At 38.8% G+C, this 17,388-nt stretch overlaps 1 protein-coding gene across 4 annotated transcripts in view; it reads right to left on the bottom strand.

Moving 5' to 3' along the window:
- Positions 1 to 17,388, bottom strand: part of Cab39l (calcium binding protein 39 like) — a 116,763-nt gene that overhangs the window by 27,222 nt on the left and 72,153 nt on the right. For all 4 annotated transcript variants that reach the window (XM_006988444.4, XM_042284952.2, XM_042284950.2 and 1 more), the window contains one exon: positions 8,200 to 8,368. In XM_006988444.4, the coding sequence (XP_006988506.2) occupies positions 8,200 to 8,368 (169 nt within the window). The remainder of the gene's footprint in view (positions 1 to 8,199; positions 8,369 to 17,388) is intronic.

Here is a 17,388-nt window from a genome sequence, read left to right as displayed (position 1 = left end):
AAAATATAATATAGTAGGATGAAATTCCCTAGCACACATACAGTGGTATAGGTGGTGAATGATGTGTTTATCTGTTTCTCCCACACATGCATCTATACTTGAGTGTGTATATGATATAGACATCAACATATCCTCAAATTCAAATATACAGAGATCATGTGCTAAAACTGAGGGATCGCATCACATGCACATGCCTATGTACATATAGTTGTTAATTTATTATATAGATCATTACATGGAGTGGGGGAAAAGCCGCAAAAACACTAGCTTGGATTCTACCCAAGAAGCAAACAGTAGAAGCACACAAAGTAAAAACAAGGGAAACTTTAAGGAATTTTAAATTAAAACAAATACTGAGTGAATTCTTTCATCCTATTTCCTAACCATTTGGCTTGATAGGGAAAATTCTTCACAGTACCAATACTAAGCTTTAAAACCCTGCTATTGACATTTCTAATGAATCTGCTTTGGAGAAAATAGTTGAAATGACAAAGACACCTGAGAGCAGGGGTGGGATAAAAGAGTCAGGGAAGGTGCCACCTACTGCAGTCTCTCCAGATGCTGGAGCAAAAGGAAACTCACAGGATCCAGGACACAGGGCTAAGAGGTGACAGAGAGGGCTGGAATCAACACCTGAATCAACTAGACTCCTGGAGGAAGAGTGGATAGCTGCAGGGGAACCCTTGGAAGACTATACTGTAGGCAGTATAGCCATGGGAATACAGCCGGCAGTGAAGACGTGAGACGGACCAGACAACAGTTATCCTAGAGCAAAGAGGTAAACCAGGTTAAACCACCACCTCCCAAACCCAAAGCCAAAGAACCAGCCAAATAAACCCTCTGAGACCAGCTACTTAAAAGGAAAATAAAGACTTGTGGGCTATCTGCCATTGTCATATCAACAACAAAGCACTTTGGTAAAAAATGGAAAATTGGTACTTTCATCATTGGCAGGATGCCAAGAGGTTTGTTTTTTGTTTGTTTGTTTGTTTTGTTTTTTACTATTTAGATTTCAAAAACCTACCAAAGAATTCAATGGAAATCAGGCTGATATGCAAATCTAAATAACAGTTTATTTTTGTGATTCAACTTTATTAAAATTAAATTGGACTGAATAAATTATAACAAGATAATGTTATCAAGAAACATTCCTCTTGCTAGACAAATGCTTTCCCACTAGCCCCCAAACCTACATATGTTGTAGGCCCTGAGAAATGCAATATAGCTGAAGTATAAGATAAGGACTTCAAAATAGCTTTATGATTATGATAGAGGTCCTAAGGATGAAATGAATAAATCCATTAAGAAATCAATGAAAACACAAAGAAACAGTGGAATGAAATTAGGAAAACAGTTTAAGATTTGTAGGTAGAAATAGAATGAATAAAGAAAACCCAAACTGAAAAATTTAAGAACTCAAATAGGAACCTCTGAGGCAAACCTCACTAATGGAACACAAGAGATGGAAGAGAGAATCTCAGGCACTGTAGACAAGATAGAAGAAATGGATACCTTGGTCAAAAAAAACATTAAGTCTAAAAAAAAAATCCAGGCACAAAACATCCAGGAAATCTGAAACACTACAAAAAGACCAAATCTAAAAATAGTAGGAATAGAGGAAAGAGAAGAAACTCAGGTTAAAGGCACAAAAAATATTTTCAATGAAATCACAGAAGAAAATTTCCCCAAACTGAAAAAGGAGGTACCTATCAAGGGACAAGAAGTATACAAAACACCAAATAGACTGGACCAGAAAAGAAATTCCTCTTAGAACATAATCATAAAAACACTGAAAACACATACAAAGAAAGAATATTAAAAGCTGCTAGGGGAAAAGACCTAGTAATATATACAGGCAGACCTATTAGAATAACTCCTAAGCTTTCAATGAAAACTCTAAAAGCCAGGGGGACCTGTATAGATTTTCTACAAACTCTAAGAGACCACAGATGCCAGCCTGGACTATTATACCCAGCAAAACTTTCAAACACAATAGATGGAAAAAGAAAGACAGTCCTTGATGAAACCAAATTTAAGCAGAATCTATCTACAAATTCAGCCCTACATAAGGTGCTAGAAGGAAAACTTCAATCTGAAGAGGCTAATAACACTCAAGAAAACTCAAGGAATAAATAATCCTAGACCAGCAAATCAAAAGACCACACCAGAACAACAAAATAACAGGAATTAACAAACATGGCTTATTGGTCACTCTCAACATCAATCGTCTCAATTCCCCAATTAAAATGCACAAACTAACAGAATTGATCGAAAAACAGGATACAGCCCTTTGCTATATCCAAGGAATACACCTTAACATCAAGGATAGACATCACTTTAGGATAAAAAGATGGAAAAATATATTCCAAGCTAACAAAATAGACTTCAAAACAAAACTAATCATAAGATATAGCAAAGGGTACTACATATTCAAAAGAAAATTCCACCGAGAGAATACTACAATTTTAAACATGTATGCACCAAACACAAGGGCACACAAGCTTATAGAAAAAACACTACTAAAGCTTACATCACATATTGTCACTCACATAGTGATAGCAGGTGACTTCAATACTCCACTCTTACTGACAAACAGATGATCCAGACAAAAACTACACAGATCAATGCTGGAGCTAACTTATGTCATAAATCAAACGGACCTACCAGGTATTGACAGAACATTTCAAGCAAACACAAAAGAGTGTATCTTCAGCATCTAATGGAACTTTTAGGTTAACTTTTTTTTTTTTTTTTTTTTTTTTTTTTACTGACTATGTACTTGACACAAAGTAAGTTTCAACAGATTTAAGAAAACTGAAATAACACCCTGCATCCTATTAGACCACCACAGATTAAACCTGGGTATCAAGAAAACAGAAACAACAGACAGCTTACAAACTCATGGAGAATGACTGAATGATGGGTCATGACAGTAATTAGGAAAGAAATTTAAAACTTTCTAGAATTGAATGAAAATTAAAACACAACATACCCAAACCTATGGGACACAATTAAGGTAGGTCAAAGAGGCAAATTCATAGCACCAACATGCTGTGGGATGTTCTGTATGGCAAATATGTTGCTCTGATTGGTCAATAAATAAAACACTGATTGGCCAGTGACTAGGCAGGAAGTATAGGCGGGACTAACAGAGAGGAGAAAAGAAAGAACAGGAAGGCAGAAGGAGTCACTGCCAGCTGCCACCATGACAAACAGCATGTGAAGATGCCAGTAAGCCACGAGCCACGTGGCAAGGTATAGATTTATGGAAATGGATTAATTTAAGCTAAGAACAGTTAGCAAGAAGCCTGCCAGGGCCATACAGTTTGTATTCAATATAAGTCTCTGTGTTTACTTGGTTGGGTCTGAGCGGCTGTGGGACTGGCGGGTGACAAAGATTTGTCCTGACTGTGGACAAAGCAGGAAAACTCTAGCTACACCAACAACTTAAAAAAATTTGGAGAGATCTCATATTAGCAACTTAACGTGACACCTGAAAGCTCTAAAATAAAAAGAAGAAATAATACCCCAAAGAAGCAGATGTCAAGAAATATACTCAGGGCTGAAATCAATAAAATAGAAACAAACAAAAAATAACACAAAGAATTAATGAAACAAAGAGTTAGTTCTTTGAGAAAATCAGTAAGATTGACAAACCTTTAGCTAAATTAACTAAATGGTGGAGAGAGATCGAAATGAACAAAATTAGAGACATACAGGCAGATATAACAACAGACACCAAGAAAATCTGAAGAATTAGAAGGACATACTTAGAAAACCCTGTAATCCACCAAATTAGGAAACCTAAACAAATGAATAAATTTCTTGATATATACTATCCACCAAAGTTAAAGCAATATCAGATAACCAATTTAAACAGACCTATAACCCCTATTAAAACAGAAACACTGATTAAAAGTCTCACAACCAAAAAAAGCCCAGAGCCAGATGGTTCTAACACAGAATTTTATCAGACTTTTAAAGAATCAATACCAATACTCCTCAAATTATTCCACAAAATAGAAACAGAAGAAACATTGCCCAACTCTTTTAATGAGACCACAGCTACCCTGATTCCCAAACCACATGAAGACCCAACAAAGAAAGAGAATTACAGATCAATTTCCCTTATAAACATAGATGCAGAAGTACTCAATAAAATATTTGAAAACCAAACCCAAGAACACAACAACAACAAAAAAATCACCCACCACAACCAAGTAGACTTCCTCCCTGGGATGCATAGGTAGTTCAACATATATAAATCGACAAATATAATCCACCATATAAACAGACTGAAAGTCAAAAACCACATGATCATCTCAGTATATGTAGAAAAGTCCTTTGAAAAAAAATACCATTTCATGATAAAAGTCCTGAAGAGATTGGGGTACAAGGGACATATCTAAACATAACAAAGGCAGTTTATAGCAAGCCCATAGCCAGCAGCAATTTAAATGGAGAGATACTCAATCAAAGCAATTCCACTAAGATCAGAAACAAGACAAGGTTGTCCATTCTCTCCATATCTATTTGATATAGCACTTGAAGGCTTAGCTAGAGCAGTGAGACAACTGAAGGAGACCCAGAGGATATAAGTAGGAAGGGAGGAAGTCAAAGGATCTTTATTTGCAGATGATATGATAGTATACATAAGTGACCCTAAAAATTCTACTGGGAAACTCCTACAGCTGATAAACATTTTCAGTAAAGTAGCAAGACACAAAATTAATACACAAGAATCAATAACCCTCCTACATACAAATGACAAAGAAATCAGGGAAACAATACCCTTCACAATAACCTCAACTACTACACAATATCTTGGTGTAATTCTAAACAAGCAAGTCAAAGATTTGTATGATAAAAAACTTCAATTCTTTGAAGAAAGAAATTAAAGAAGATATCAGAAGATGTTAAGATCTCCCATGCAAATGGATCAGCAGGATTAACATAGTAAAACTGGCTACCCTACCAAAGGCGATGTGCAGATTCAATGCAATGCCTATCAAAATTCCAACACAACTCTTTGTAGATCTTGAAAGGGCAATTTTTAGCTTCATGCAGAAAAAGAAACAATACTGAATGATAAAAGAACTGCTATAGGTATCACTATCACCAATCTTAAATCTACTACAGAGTTATAGTAATAAAAACAGCATGGTATTGGCATAAAAACTGACCCATTGATCAATGGAATCAAATTGGAGACGAAGAAATAAGTCTACCTATGAACACCTAATTTTTGGTAAAGAAGCCAGAAATATCTACTGGAAAAGAAACAGCATCTTTAACCAATGGTGCTGGTCAAACTGGATGGTTGCATGTAGAATGCAAATACATCCAAACTTATTGTCCTGCACAAAACCAAATTCCAAATGGATCAAATACCTCAAAATAAGGCCAGATTCACTAAATCTGATAGAAGAGAAAGTGGGAAACAATTTTAAACACATTGGCACAGGAAAAGACAATAGCACAGGTACTAAGAAAACAATTAATAAATGGGATCTTATGAAACTAAAAAGCTTCTCTGTCAAAGGATACTGTCAGTAGGACAAAGAAGCAGGCAACAGAATGGGAAAAGGTTTTTTTCAACTATACATGAGTAGAGGGTTAGTATCTAAAATATATAAAGAACTTAAAATACCAGACAACAAGAAAATAACCCAATTGAAAAATGGGGTACACATTTAAAATAAGAATTCTCAAAAGAGGAAACTCAAATGAGTGGGAAGCACTTCAAGAAATGTTCAACATCCTCAGCCATTAGGTAAATGTAAACAAAACTACTTTGAGCTTGCATCTTATACCCATCAGAATGGGTAAGGTCAGTAAAACAAATGGCAGCCCATGATGGCAGAGATGTGAAGGGAACACTCCTCCATTGCTGGTGGGACTTGTACAGCCACTGTCGAAATCAGTGTGGCAGCTCCTCAGAAAGATGGGGGAATCAGTCTACCTCAAGCCATCCTACCACAGAGACACTTGTTTAACCATGTGTATTCATTGCTGCTCTATTTATAATAGACAGGAATTGGAAATAACCTAGATGTCTGTGTATGGATGAACAGGTAAAGAAAATGAGGTACATTTACACAATGATATTCTGCCATTAAAAAATGGAAAAGAACAGGAAGGCGGAAGGAGACACTGCCAGCCGCCGCCATGACAAGCAGCATGTGAAGACGCCGGTAAGCCACGAGCCATGTGGCAAGGTATAGATTTATGGAAATGGATTAATTTAAGCTATAAGAACAGTTAGCAAGAAGCCTGCCACGGCCCTACAGTTTGTAAGCAATATAAGTCTCTGTGTTTACTTGGTTGGGTCTGAGCGGCTGTGGGATTGGCGGGTGACAAAGATTTGTCCTGACTGTGGACAAGGCAGGAAAACTCTAGCTACAGAGAAGTCCAGTTCATGCCTACCTAGAGCTTTCACCTTTATAGACTAGTGTTCATGGTACTGAAAGGTACTCTGTATGCTATCAAAGGAGAAAGGTGAACACCAACCCTTTAATCTACAATGCTGTCCTGCCTGCAAGACACACTGGTACAATACTAGCATAAAGCTTGTGGGAGTAACTAACCAATATCTGATTTGAATGAGTCAGATTCTATTCCATTCTGTGAGATGGATCCATACTCAACACTGTTTGGGTGGCCAAGAACCTGAGATTAAATAGGCCAAGGACCTAGGAGAAAACCATATACTACTGTTCTACTACCACAATGTAGCAATGAAATGACTCCTAATGACATCCTGGTATACTCACTGATCCAGGCCTTGCTCAGCCATCATCAGTGAAACTTCATCCTCTAGCAGATGATTGCAAATACACAGACCCACAGCCACACAGTATACTCTGCCCTTTCAGAGGCTCAGTGGCTTGTTTTGGTAGTAAGCCTTTGAAGCCTCCACACTTGGGGCAGTCTGTTCCCAGGCCTTTCTTCTCCTTCCTTCTCACTTGTCTTGCTAGTTTTCTTTCTTCACACTGCATTTCTTCCTCTGATTTTCATGGTCTCCTTAATCCTTCCCTAGATGGACCCAACTCAAGATGGCTAGAGAAGTCTTGGTTGATACAGACATAGTGCCTGTCAGGGAACCCTAAGGAGTTCCCCAAATCAGAAGGGTAAATCAAACTGTTAGGATAGTTGGCCATGCTTTTCATGCTGGCCACCTGTGCCTGGACTGTGTCCTAACTAAGGCTTGACATGCTAATGGTTTTTGAGAAAGTTCAAGTATATTTCAGTTTGTCACAGCTCACCTTTGCACAGCTCACATAGGAACCCCTTCCTCTTACCCGGGGTATAAGAATTCTCTCTCTCGCCAGGCGGTGGTGGCGCATGCCTTTAATCCCAGCACTCGGGAGGCAGAGCCAGGCAGATCTCTGTGAGTTCGAGGCCAGCCTGGTCTACAGCGTGAGATCCAGGACAGGCACCAAAACTACACGGAGAAACCCTGTCTTGAAAAACCAAACAACAACAAAAAAGAATTCTTTCTCTCTGCTGCCTAAGACTTGCTTCTGGAGAAGGATGCTTGAAGACTCATTCACACTAAGTATATATACATAAAGAATGGTCAAGAAGGAAATGTGCATTGAATCATGACTAAATCATTTTTAAATTAAAAAACTGTTAGGTGAAATATACCCACAAAATGACAAAAGAGATAATAGATGGTAAAAAACATAGATGATTATACTGTCAAAATATAAAATATAAATACACACAGATGACCGATCATATCAAAATACTAATACGATTATTAATATTTTGCTTACCCCATGGAAGTGTGAGCTACACTGATCAAGTGACTTGATGTCTTCTTATTCCATGGTGCTGCTGTCCACCTCCTCCCCCACCCAGTTCTAGCCTGGAGGTAGCCTCTGTTGCTGGTTTCCATACACCCTTCCAAAGCTACCCTGCACATGTATCTGTGGTGGGGGCTTATCGCCTGAACCTACTGTTAATGTGCAGCAGCGCTAATACATGGTACATGTTCCTTCTGACTCTTCACTGGACATGTCAGGAGCCATCCACCGAGCTTGTGTTAGTACTTTGAATACTTTCCTGCAATGTGAAAGGCTGGCCTCACCTCATCCACGGCTGGCTACACTTAGGCCTAAGGAGTACAGAAGTGCCTCTTTGAAGGTCACCCACTTGAACTAAACAACCTCTCTGATTTAGGGGAAAATTTACCTTAAAAGTAGCAAAGGCATCTGAAGCAATATCAAATGTCGACAGCTCCACATACTTGAAGAAATCTCTGAACTGATTAGAAAACAGGATGATTTTGGCAAGTGGTTCATGTCGAATACATTCTCTTAGCATAATCCCACAGCGTAAGGCAATCTGTGGGGCTTCATATCTAAAACACAAAGAAGACAAAGCAGAAGAGTTATCCCACTAACAAACTCTATCAATGGCATCAGATGATCCAGTTCAGTTCTGCTGATAACAGAAACACAGACACCATTTGTTACAGTTCATTCAAACACCATTCATTCAGCCCACTGATTGCTATGTGCTGGGCACCGTTCCAGATGTTGTGGACACACAGCAAACAGGGAGGTCACTGTCACTGCAGCCTTAGCATTTTAGTGAGGGTGTGTTTGTTGGAAGAAGCAGAATAGAAACAATGTAAAGGTCATTTCCTATACTCTGAAGTTCTGTGAAAACTAAAGGCAGTAAACTGAGCCCTCTAGAGTTCTACTTACATGTGTGCCTGTGAGAGGATGAGGGAGTACTTTTAATTTATACTGAAGGAGAAAGAAGAAACCTCAAGGAAAGAACAAACCTGGGGAGTCAGAGGAGAGGAAATGTGGCCAGCATGGTGGGATGGAGGAAGCAGTGAGTAGGGCAGGGCAGGACCAGATCATATATACATTGGAAAGCTAAGGTAAGCAGTTTGGTTTTCAGTGTGGTGGAGGATTAAAAGCAAGAAATTAAAACATCCTAATTGGTTTTAAATAGAAGGCTGGATGGGGGTAGGGTGTAGTCTAGTATAGAGTAATTGTTTAGCATGCTGGAGGCTCTGGGTTTGATTCCCAGCACCAAAAAAAAAAAAAAAAAAGACTTTGGTTACTTGTGAATAAGGAGTAGACTGGGCAGCTAGAGTGGAAGCTGGGAAGGTGCCTGGCAATAGTAATAACAGCTTGGTATGGTGGTAGAGGCAGGCCACAAGACCATAGGTAGATGCTGATGCTGTCTAAAAGAGCCAACAAGATTTAGAGATACTGGAGGTGGGGTTGATGAAGAAAAAAATCCAAGCTGAAAATTTAAGAATGATTCCTGTGCTTCTGGCTTCAGTGGGTGGATAGTGGTACCATTCATAAACTGATAGAGAAATGAGTTACTGAAGAAGTTAAGAAATGGCTGCGGCCCATCAACATTAGTTTGGAGATGGCTAATACCTAAGCAGTGATGACCCCTTGTCAGCAGAGTACCCATCTTGAATTAAAGAAAAGGTCAGGAGAGAATTACATATAATATGGCCTGTAAGCAACAGATGAACACTAAAGGGCTGCCTACTGACTGGCTCACTGACATCATGAAGTGGAATTATGGCTCACAGAAAAGTACACTAGAGGAATATGCTATCTACCATAGAAACAGAAAGACTGGCACACCAGATCTGCTCCATTTCCAAATAACATGTCTTTCAAATGTTAAACTCAGCATCTGAATGAACACAGGACTGAGTTAAATTCATTTTGATAACATTTCAAGAAAATGGGTAACTGTCCACGTAAGACAATTCCTGTATGGAATGCTATAATGGACAACTGTGTGCTAAGTGCAGGAAGACAGAGCAGAGGCAGCTGCAGCTGTAGAACACGGAGAAGCAGAGTCAAAACATGACTATTCTACCCTGGTTTTAAACAGATTGATCATTTTCCACTTCAGTTAAATATGCACTAAGATCTGTGGTTTCAGTACAAGGCCTCTAGAGAAGAGTACATCTAAATGTCTCAGTTCTTGAAAAGGTATGCTAGTGCAGTGCTCTCTGCAGACCAGGTTGGCCTCGAACTCACAGAGATCTGCCTGGCTCTGCCTCCTGAGCGCTGGGATTAAAGGCGTGTACTACCACCGCCCGGCAATAATTCTTTTTTTTTTTTTCCATTTTTCTTTATTAAGAAATTTCCTGCTCATTCCACATACCACCCACAGATCCCCCCTTTTTTCTCCTCCCGTCCCCAGCCCTCTCTCCCAAGTCACCCCGCATCCCCACATCCCCCAAATCAAGGTCTCCCCCGGCAATAATTCTTAAATAAAACTTTAACATAGAGGCTGGGGAGATGGCTCAGTGGTTAAAAGCACATACTGCATTTGCAGAGGAGCTGAGTTTGGATCCCAGTATCCATCCCTGTCAGATGACTCACAACCAGTTCCAGGGGAAATACAACACTTCTGGCCGCCGTAGGTACTTGCACTCATGTGCATATTCCCATAGACAGATGCTTATATACACATAATGATAATTAAATCTAAAAACAACCACAACTTTAAGATAGTTTATGAAACTCACCAACTACTAATGATAACATTTTGTTAAATAATAGAGAACAATGTACTCTTTTTCATATGACCATATTATTTGTATGAAATTCCGATACAAAAATAAAATTCCCTTTCCTACACCTTAGGAAGTAGGCTACTTTAAAACAATAGGGGAAATAGCAAAGAAAGTTCAGGGTAGTACTGATTTATTTTCACTTATGCTAAATGAAAACCACCCTTCAGTACTATTTTAGTATTGCCTTGGTAGCTCACGATAGCACAGAATGTTGATATATTCAGGTAGACATAAGTCTCTTTAGAATATAAGAAATGCCAATTTATATTAGTAATCTCTTATGAAAGGAATTTGGAAATCTGCCTACTGGAATTCACTGCTGTTAGATATAATATGAGATGTTATTAAAGATGTAAAGAGGGGCATATTTTCTTAAATGATAAGGAAAAACCACTAACTACACTTACCTTGCTACAAATAAGAGTATTAAAGAGGCTTTAAAATAAAGAATAGTGGCCTAGAGCAGTGGTTTTCAATCTTCCTAATCCTGCAACCCTTTAATACAGTTCCTCATGTTGTGGTGATGCCCGACCATAAAATTATTTTATTGCTACTTCATAACTGTAGTTCTGCAACTGTTATAAATTGCAATGTAAATATTTGATATGAGACCCCAAAGGGGTTGCAACCTATAGGATGAGAAGCACTGGCCTAAAAAAAGAACAGAACTAGAGAAACACAGTATCCAGGACTAATTAAAATCTACACTCACTGGTAAGATAACTGTGACCTTTCAGGATCTGGCTTGAGGCCAGCAGTTTTACATCCCATCTCAGTCCTTGTGTCCTTAGGGGATGAAGTTCTCTGGGATGGAAGGGCTCTCATACACTTGGCATCACTAATGCATCTCTCAGCACTGAGTTCAAGGCCCATCTCAAGTCTTTCATACTCCTCTCCTTTGCATCCCCAACACAGCTGTTCCTAACCTTACATCAGCATTGTTCTCATTGTGGAGTATCATGTCACACTGCATTAAGTCACTACCAGTCAGTTTCTATCACTTCATTTCAAACAACTCAGCTTCTGGGGATGTGTCTCACTCATCCTTTTACACTTCCCTTTCCCTGTTCTTCCCGGTTCCCAATAGGTGTTTATCTCCTATTTATTGTTACTTTCCCCAACCCCCCCATGACTCTAGTGCCTTGCATGCTTCTTCAGTGTAGGCATATGATGAATCCAATGAACCTCAAACTCAAATTGAATCTCCCAATCCCAGAGAACTCTAATGAATGTCAAGTTCTGGCTTACACAAAGGCTGAATGATCTCCAGCCATTCTCTCATTCCTGAATTTAGTTTCCAAGCTGAGACCATCTATAAAAAGTTTCCACTCCAAGTTTTGGGCATAATTAGTTATATTTTTCCTTTTATTTCATGAAGTTTATTGGAACCATCTGTGATGCACTGATGGTTTATTTTTGAGAACCAAGGGAACATTTATAAAATACTCCACTGGGGAGAACACTTATCAATTCATCCCAGCAGTTTGTCCCCAACAGTGGAAAATGTCATTCTCTGACACAGCAACTTCTTAAAGTAAGGAACATACTGGGATGTTTGGGAATTTTCTGACTTTTCCCCAATACCCTCTATGGGGTGTATCATTTCAACCTGAAAATCCTGGCTTCGTAAGTTACTGCTTACTATATAAAGAAGCGTCCCATATGCTAAGCCTGTCTTCAGTTTTAAAATTAGTTTTTAGCCTACCTAATCTGTTCTACTCCTAGATAAGTTTCCTGGTAACAGAGCCTGTGATTAATCATGCCACAACGGCTAGCCTAGGGCAGGTCACCAGTAAAAATTAGTCACTACTTTATAAAAGTGAGTCACATTCTCCTGACTTGTAGTTTAGACAACACAGTTGAACACTAGCTTTGTCAGTATGGAGAATGCCCACTACTATAGATGCATGTTCATTTAAAAAAAAAAACGGCAGTGTATCAGAGGACCCTTTTAAACTGACTTAAAGCAAAATGGAGAGCAAATGTCCTTAGAGAAATCAACCTCGAATGACCAGGAAACTCTCCCTGCTGGCTAGCGTAGACTGTACAGGAGGGTACTCTGAACGCTGCTGTAGGAGAAAAGACATCTGGATCCTGTTTTAATAACAACCTGGCTGGCAGGATGTGCCCATTGGTGCAACAGTGGTATGATGGTTATGTGGGTAACACAACACTTTTTAAAAAAATTAGATATGAGGCCTGTTCCATAGGAGGGATTTCAATGACTACTATTGTAAAACTGATCAAAAGCTTATGCTGGGGAGATCATAGGCTCTATGGGGGACACTTATTATTGCTAGTAAATGGTCATATTGTTAAAATGCCTTCTAAATATTTGTTTATAACCATAGATTTGTGTTGTTCTCAACTTTGCTTAGAGTAGTCACTTTTGGCAGTGCACAGTAGTGAATGGAGAGTCTCACATCTGGTCCAGGTGCCAAGTACAAGAAAAGTGTTCCACTATGGCTGAATAATCTACATTAACTCAACTCCCATCCAAGGTGCAGAGAACACAGTGAGAGAGTGGCCAGAGAGAATAGAAGAGATGACAGATGAGGAGGAGAGCTGTGAAGTAGAGACTTCCAGACATGACATGGCTGTGGCACACATCAATTCACAGGCCCCATGGTTATCTCATAAGATCTGCATATGACCGAGCCAGGAAAATTTTACTGAGAAGCCCCACCCTTGGCAAAAGAGCTAATAGCAATTCATGGTGACTGAAGGAATGAGAGTCACTCACTCTCTTTTAGGGATATCACTGGTAGTTTGCCCATACCTCAGTGGATGATTCCATACCTATGTGCATGTGGACACATTAACTGGACTCAAGGTGTGATTTTTTTTCCCTAGATCATGGAGTTATTAATACCAAAGTCATTAACTGATACTATAAAAATATTTTATATAAATACATAACAATTAAAAAAAGTGTTATTTAAATAAATAAAGAAGAATAAAAAGAGCAAATGTTTCAACTGGTAATGAGTGCAATGATCATTACATAGAAAGTGCCAGAAGAAAGATCTTGTGTAAGAACATCTCAAGAACAAAGACTGTATTATATAAAAGAAAATGAGTTGTTGTTACTGTTGGGAACAAACAATGCCATGTGACAGCCATTGGAAAACGTCTCAGAAAATGTCATTTACTGAACACTTTACCTACTCAATAGTCAAGAAGATCTGCTTCTAATCTGGAAGCATTTGCAAAATTTAAAAATAATGAATTAACTCCGTCCACTGTGAAGGGTTAGGAATAGTAACAATTCCATGTGAGGAAGAATTGGGAGTCCAGACTAATGTCTCCAAGAACTATTCCTCATCAAAAGAACCAGAGTCCAGATCTGTGTCTGGAGATGTGAAGTTGGGTCTGGCAGATCTTCTTGCATCAGAAAGCAAAGAAGCTCTTTCAGAATATTTTGATGAGGTCAAAAGACTATGTCCAGAAAAGGCCACAGTTAATTCAAAGTTAAGAAAATTGTGAACAATACATGAGCCATGTGGGAATATTTCATCAGTTAGTTAATAAGATACCAGATGGATATGCTTTTGTGTGTGTGAGAGGAGATGGAGACAGAGAGATGTAGACAGGGAGAGGAAGAAAAGGAAGAAAGTCACTGGACACCAATGGAAGTTTCTAGGACAATAACTTATCCAAGCTGAAAATGAAAATAGGTGTTTATTCTGCCGCCCTGATATGAATTCTACTTGGAAATAACAGTTAAAGTAGACGAAAGTTATTTATTTATTTATTTATTTATTTATTTATTTATTTATTTATTTATTAGAAAACTAGCTAATGAAGAACTGGTTTTGAAAATTATCTTTCTGTGACACTTAACAAAATGACTAAATCAGATGATGCTTATCACTGGTTGATAAAAAATGTTCAATCTAAGGATGACAGAAAACCTTATAATTAATTAGATGTAACCATCTGTGTTGCTGGCTTTTCTTTTACTCTTTGTCTCTTTGGGGGCCCACCACCCAGCTCCCAAATAAATCACATGGAGGCTTATTTTTCTTTGGGGGCCCACCACCCAGCTCCCAAATAGATCACATGGAGGCTTATTTTTAATTATACATGCCCGGCCTTAGCTTGGCTTGTTTCTTGCCAGTTTTTCTTATCTGTCTACCTTTTGCCTCTGGGCTTTTCCTTTTCTATACCTTTCTTTGTTTCCATGGGTGGCTGTCCCCTAGAAAGAGTAAAAGAAAATCCAACAACATTTTGGTGCCCTATGTTGGGTGCCAAAATGTTGGTTGGTTTTTGCTCTTTTAAGGGGCCCACCACCCAGCTCCCAAATAAACCACACACAGAAGCTTATTCTTACTTATAAATGCTAGGCCTTAGCTTGGCTTGTTTCTAACCATCTTTTCTTATCTTAAATTGTCCTGTCACCCTTATGCCTCTGGGCTTTTCCCATTCTCTTACTTCTGTAAATCTTACTCTTACTCCATGGCTTGCTGTATAGTTGGGTGGCTGGCCCCTGGAGTCCTCCTCCTTCTCTTGCTTATTCTTCTTCTATATACTCTCTCTGTGTGCAAGCCCCACCTATCCTTTCTTCCTGCCTCGCTATTGGACATTCAGTTCTTTATTAGACCTTCAGGTGTTTTAGACAGACACAGTAACACAGCTTCACAGAGTTATACAAATGTAACATAAAACAAAAGCAACACACCTTAAAATATATTGTACAACACTCTGAGCCTAGAGCGAGTCTCAGCACCACTAGAGGAATGTCTACTGATGTGACTGGAAAACTACTTGTAAAATACTTCTGCCAAAATAAAAGTTCAATTTGAATCTAATCAAGTCTTTAAATAGAATCTCTAGCCTAGAAACAGGTAATAGTGGAAAGATTTACTATTATTTTAAAAACTTATCTAATTTAATATTATGGGGAGAGGCAATACATGTGCCATGCATAGAAGCCAAAGAACAACTTTTAGGAGTAGGTTCCAGGGTTTAGTATCAGGCAAGCACTTTTACCAGCCGGCCACACCCATGCCAGATTATGTAACAATTTAAAATCATTCTATAAGAAAGCAGTGTGATAACTCCACAACAGAGGACATTGTGCAAGACAACTCACTTTTCAACACTCACAGCACAGAAATAAGTGGATGGATGAGGTGCTAAATGAGAGGGACTTAAAATTTTTTGGCTAAGAAAAATCACAACCCAATACAGTAAGTAGACCTTATTAGGATACTTTTTGCAATATGTGAAGTGTAGGGGGAAAAATATAAGGAAAACTGAGTGTAGACTGGGTATTGGTTGCTATTGAATTATTAACTTTTAAATACACTGTGGTTAAATGAGACGACCTTTCTTTTTGAGATGCTTATTGAAGTGTTCAAGGATGTGCTTTAAAATACCTCAACTAAAAAGGGTTGTGTCCCGCACAGGGAGAGATGGCATGCACCAAGTAAAATAGTGATGTCTGAGTGATGGGTACATGAACTCTTGCATTTGTTACTTTTGTAGATGGTTGAAAAGTTTTGTAATGACCTTAAAATGAAGATTTGGGGAGATATGTGTGATTTTAACATTCGATAGAGCATCTCATAGCTATGATTTCTTTCTGGAACACTGAGAGGAGTTTAACGACCTCATCCTCAGCTGGAATGCCATCTATCTCAGCCAGAAGAGAAATTAGTTTAGAATGAAATGGTCCTTTAAAAAGTCCTTTTCATAAAACGTGGGCTCTAAATTCCTTATGCATTGCATCCAGATAATTCTTCTGGTTATACAAGTATCAATTTCATTCCATGTGGCTGGACTTGTGTTCAGTGTAGCATGTCACCATTTAGCCCCTAAATAATGCACGGCTTGATGTAGAAATGGACCAATCAAGTTACAGTCTGTTTTCAAGGATCTTCACAAGAGGTAATTTAGTCAAAATGCTGACTTTTAACAAAGGACTAAATGTGAAGTGCTCCTTCCTACACTAGATGAGGTAGAGCTCTCCAGACAATATTTCTCCTTATCCATTCTGTCCTCAGAAGCACCAACACCCCCTCTACCCCAACCCTTTACATCTGAATTGCCCTAGTAAATGAGAATTCCTGGAAAGAAGTGGTGTCTGCAGAACTGACTGACTAATGAGAACTGCAGTGGTGTGGAGGGGCTTCCATAGTGCAGGTCCAAGCCTTATCTTGGGGCTGGATTTAGGCCCTAAATGGTCATTTCCTTGGCTATCTTTGTGTCAGAACACCCTGTGACTAACAGATAAAATCCATTTGTAATCTATTAACTTAGTAGACCATTAGCTTCCACCAACTCAAAAGCTAAGAATTATTTGTAATGCAGAGATAAATGTATGATTTTTACAACTCAAATAAAAAAAGAATGGCTGTCATTGGGCAATGGGACAGAGGGATGGAGAAGAAGCAAAGAGCTCTTGTTTGTCAATACAGATGATTTACAAACTGTGTTCTATATCATTTAATCACAATTAAATATTTATAGATTGACAAGGGAGGAATGTGACACAGGTGGAATAGACTTCATGTGGCCCCACAACATTGGAAACAAGAATACTACGCAGTAAAATGAGCTGTGCCGGCTTGAGATATGGAACAGGAATAGAAAGGTAGCACAGGGAGGACCATCACCTGCCGTTTGCATGCCTCACAGCACCTAGAGCACCAAAGTCGAGAATTCAAAGTAGCCTCGATATGACACAAGTGTGAGTGGACTTCAAAAGCAATAACCAGGGATTCTATTTTCTAGCTGGAATTCAGTGTTGTTTTTTTTCTCTTTAGAGCTCTGCATCAACACAGCAGCATCTATTGTATCCTCACAGA

The sequence above is a fragment of the Peromyscus maniculatus genome, chromosome 9, assembly GCF_049852395.1.
Source record: "Peromyscus maniculatus bairdii isolate BWxNUB_F1_BW_parent chromosome 9, HU_Pman_BW_mat_3.1, whole genome shotgun sequence".
NCBI classification, from domain to species: Eukaryota; Metazoa; Chordata; class Mammalia; order Rodentia; family Cricetidae; genus Peromyscus; species Peromyscus maniculatus.
Note: the sequence above shows the minus strand (reverse complement) of the source record. Positions and strands in the feature narration are given on the sequence as shown.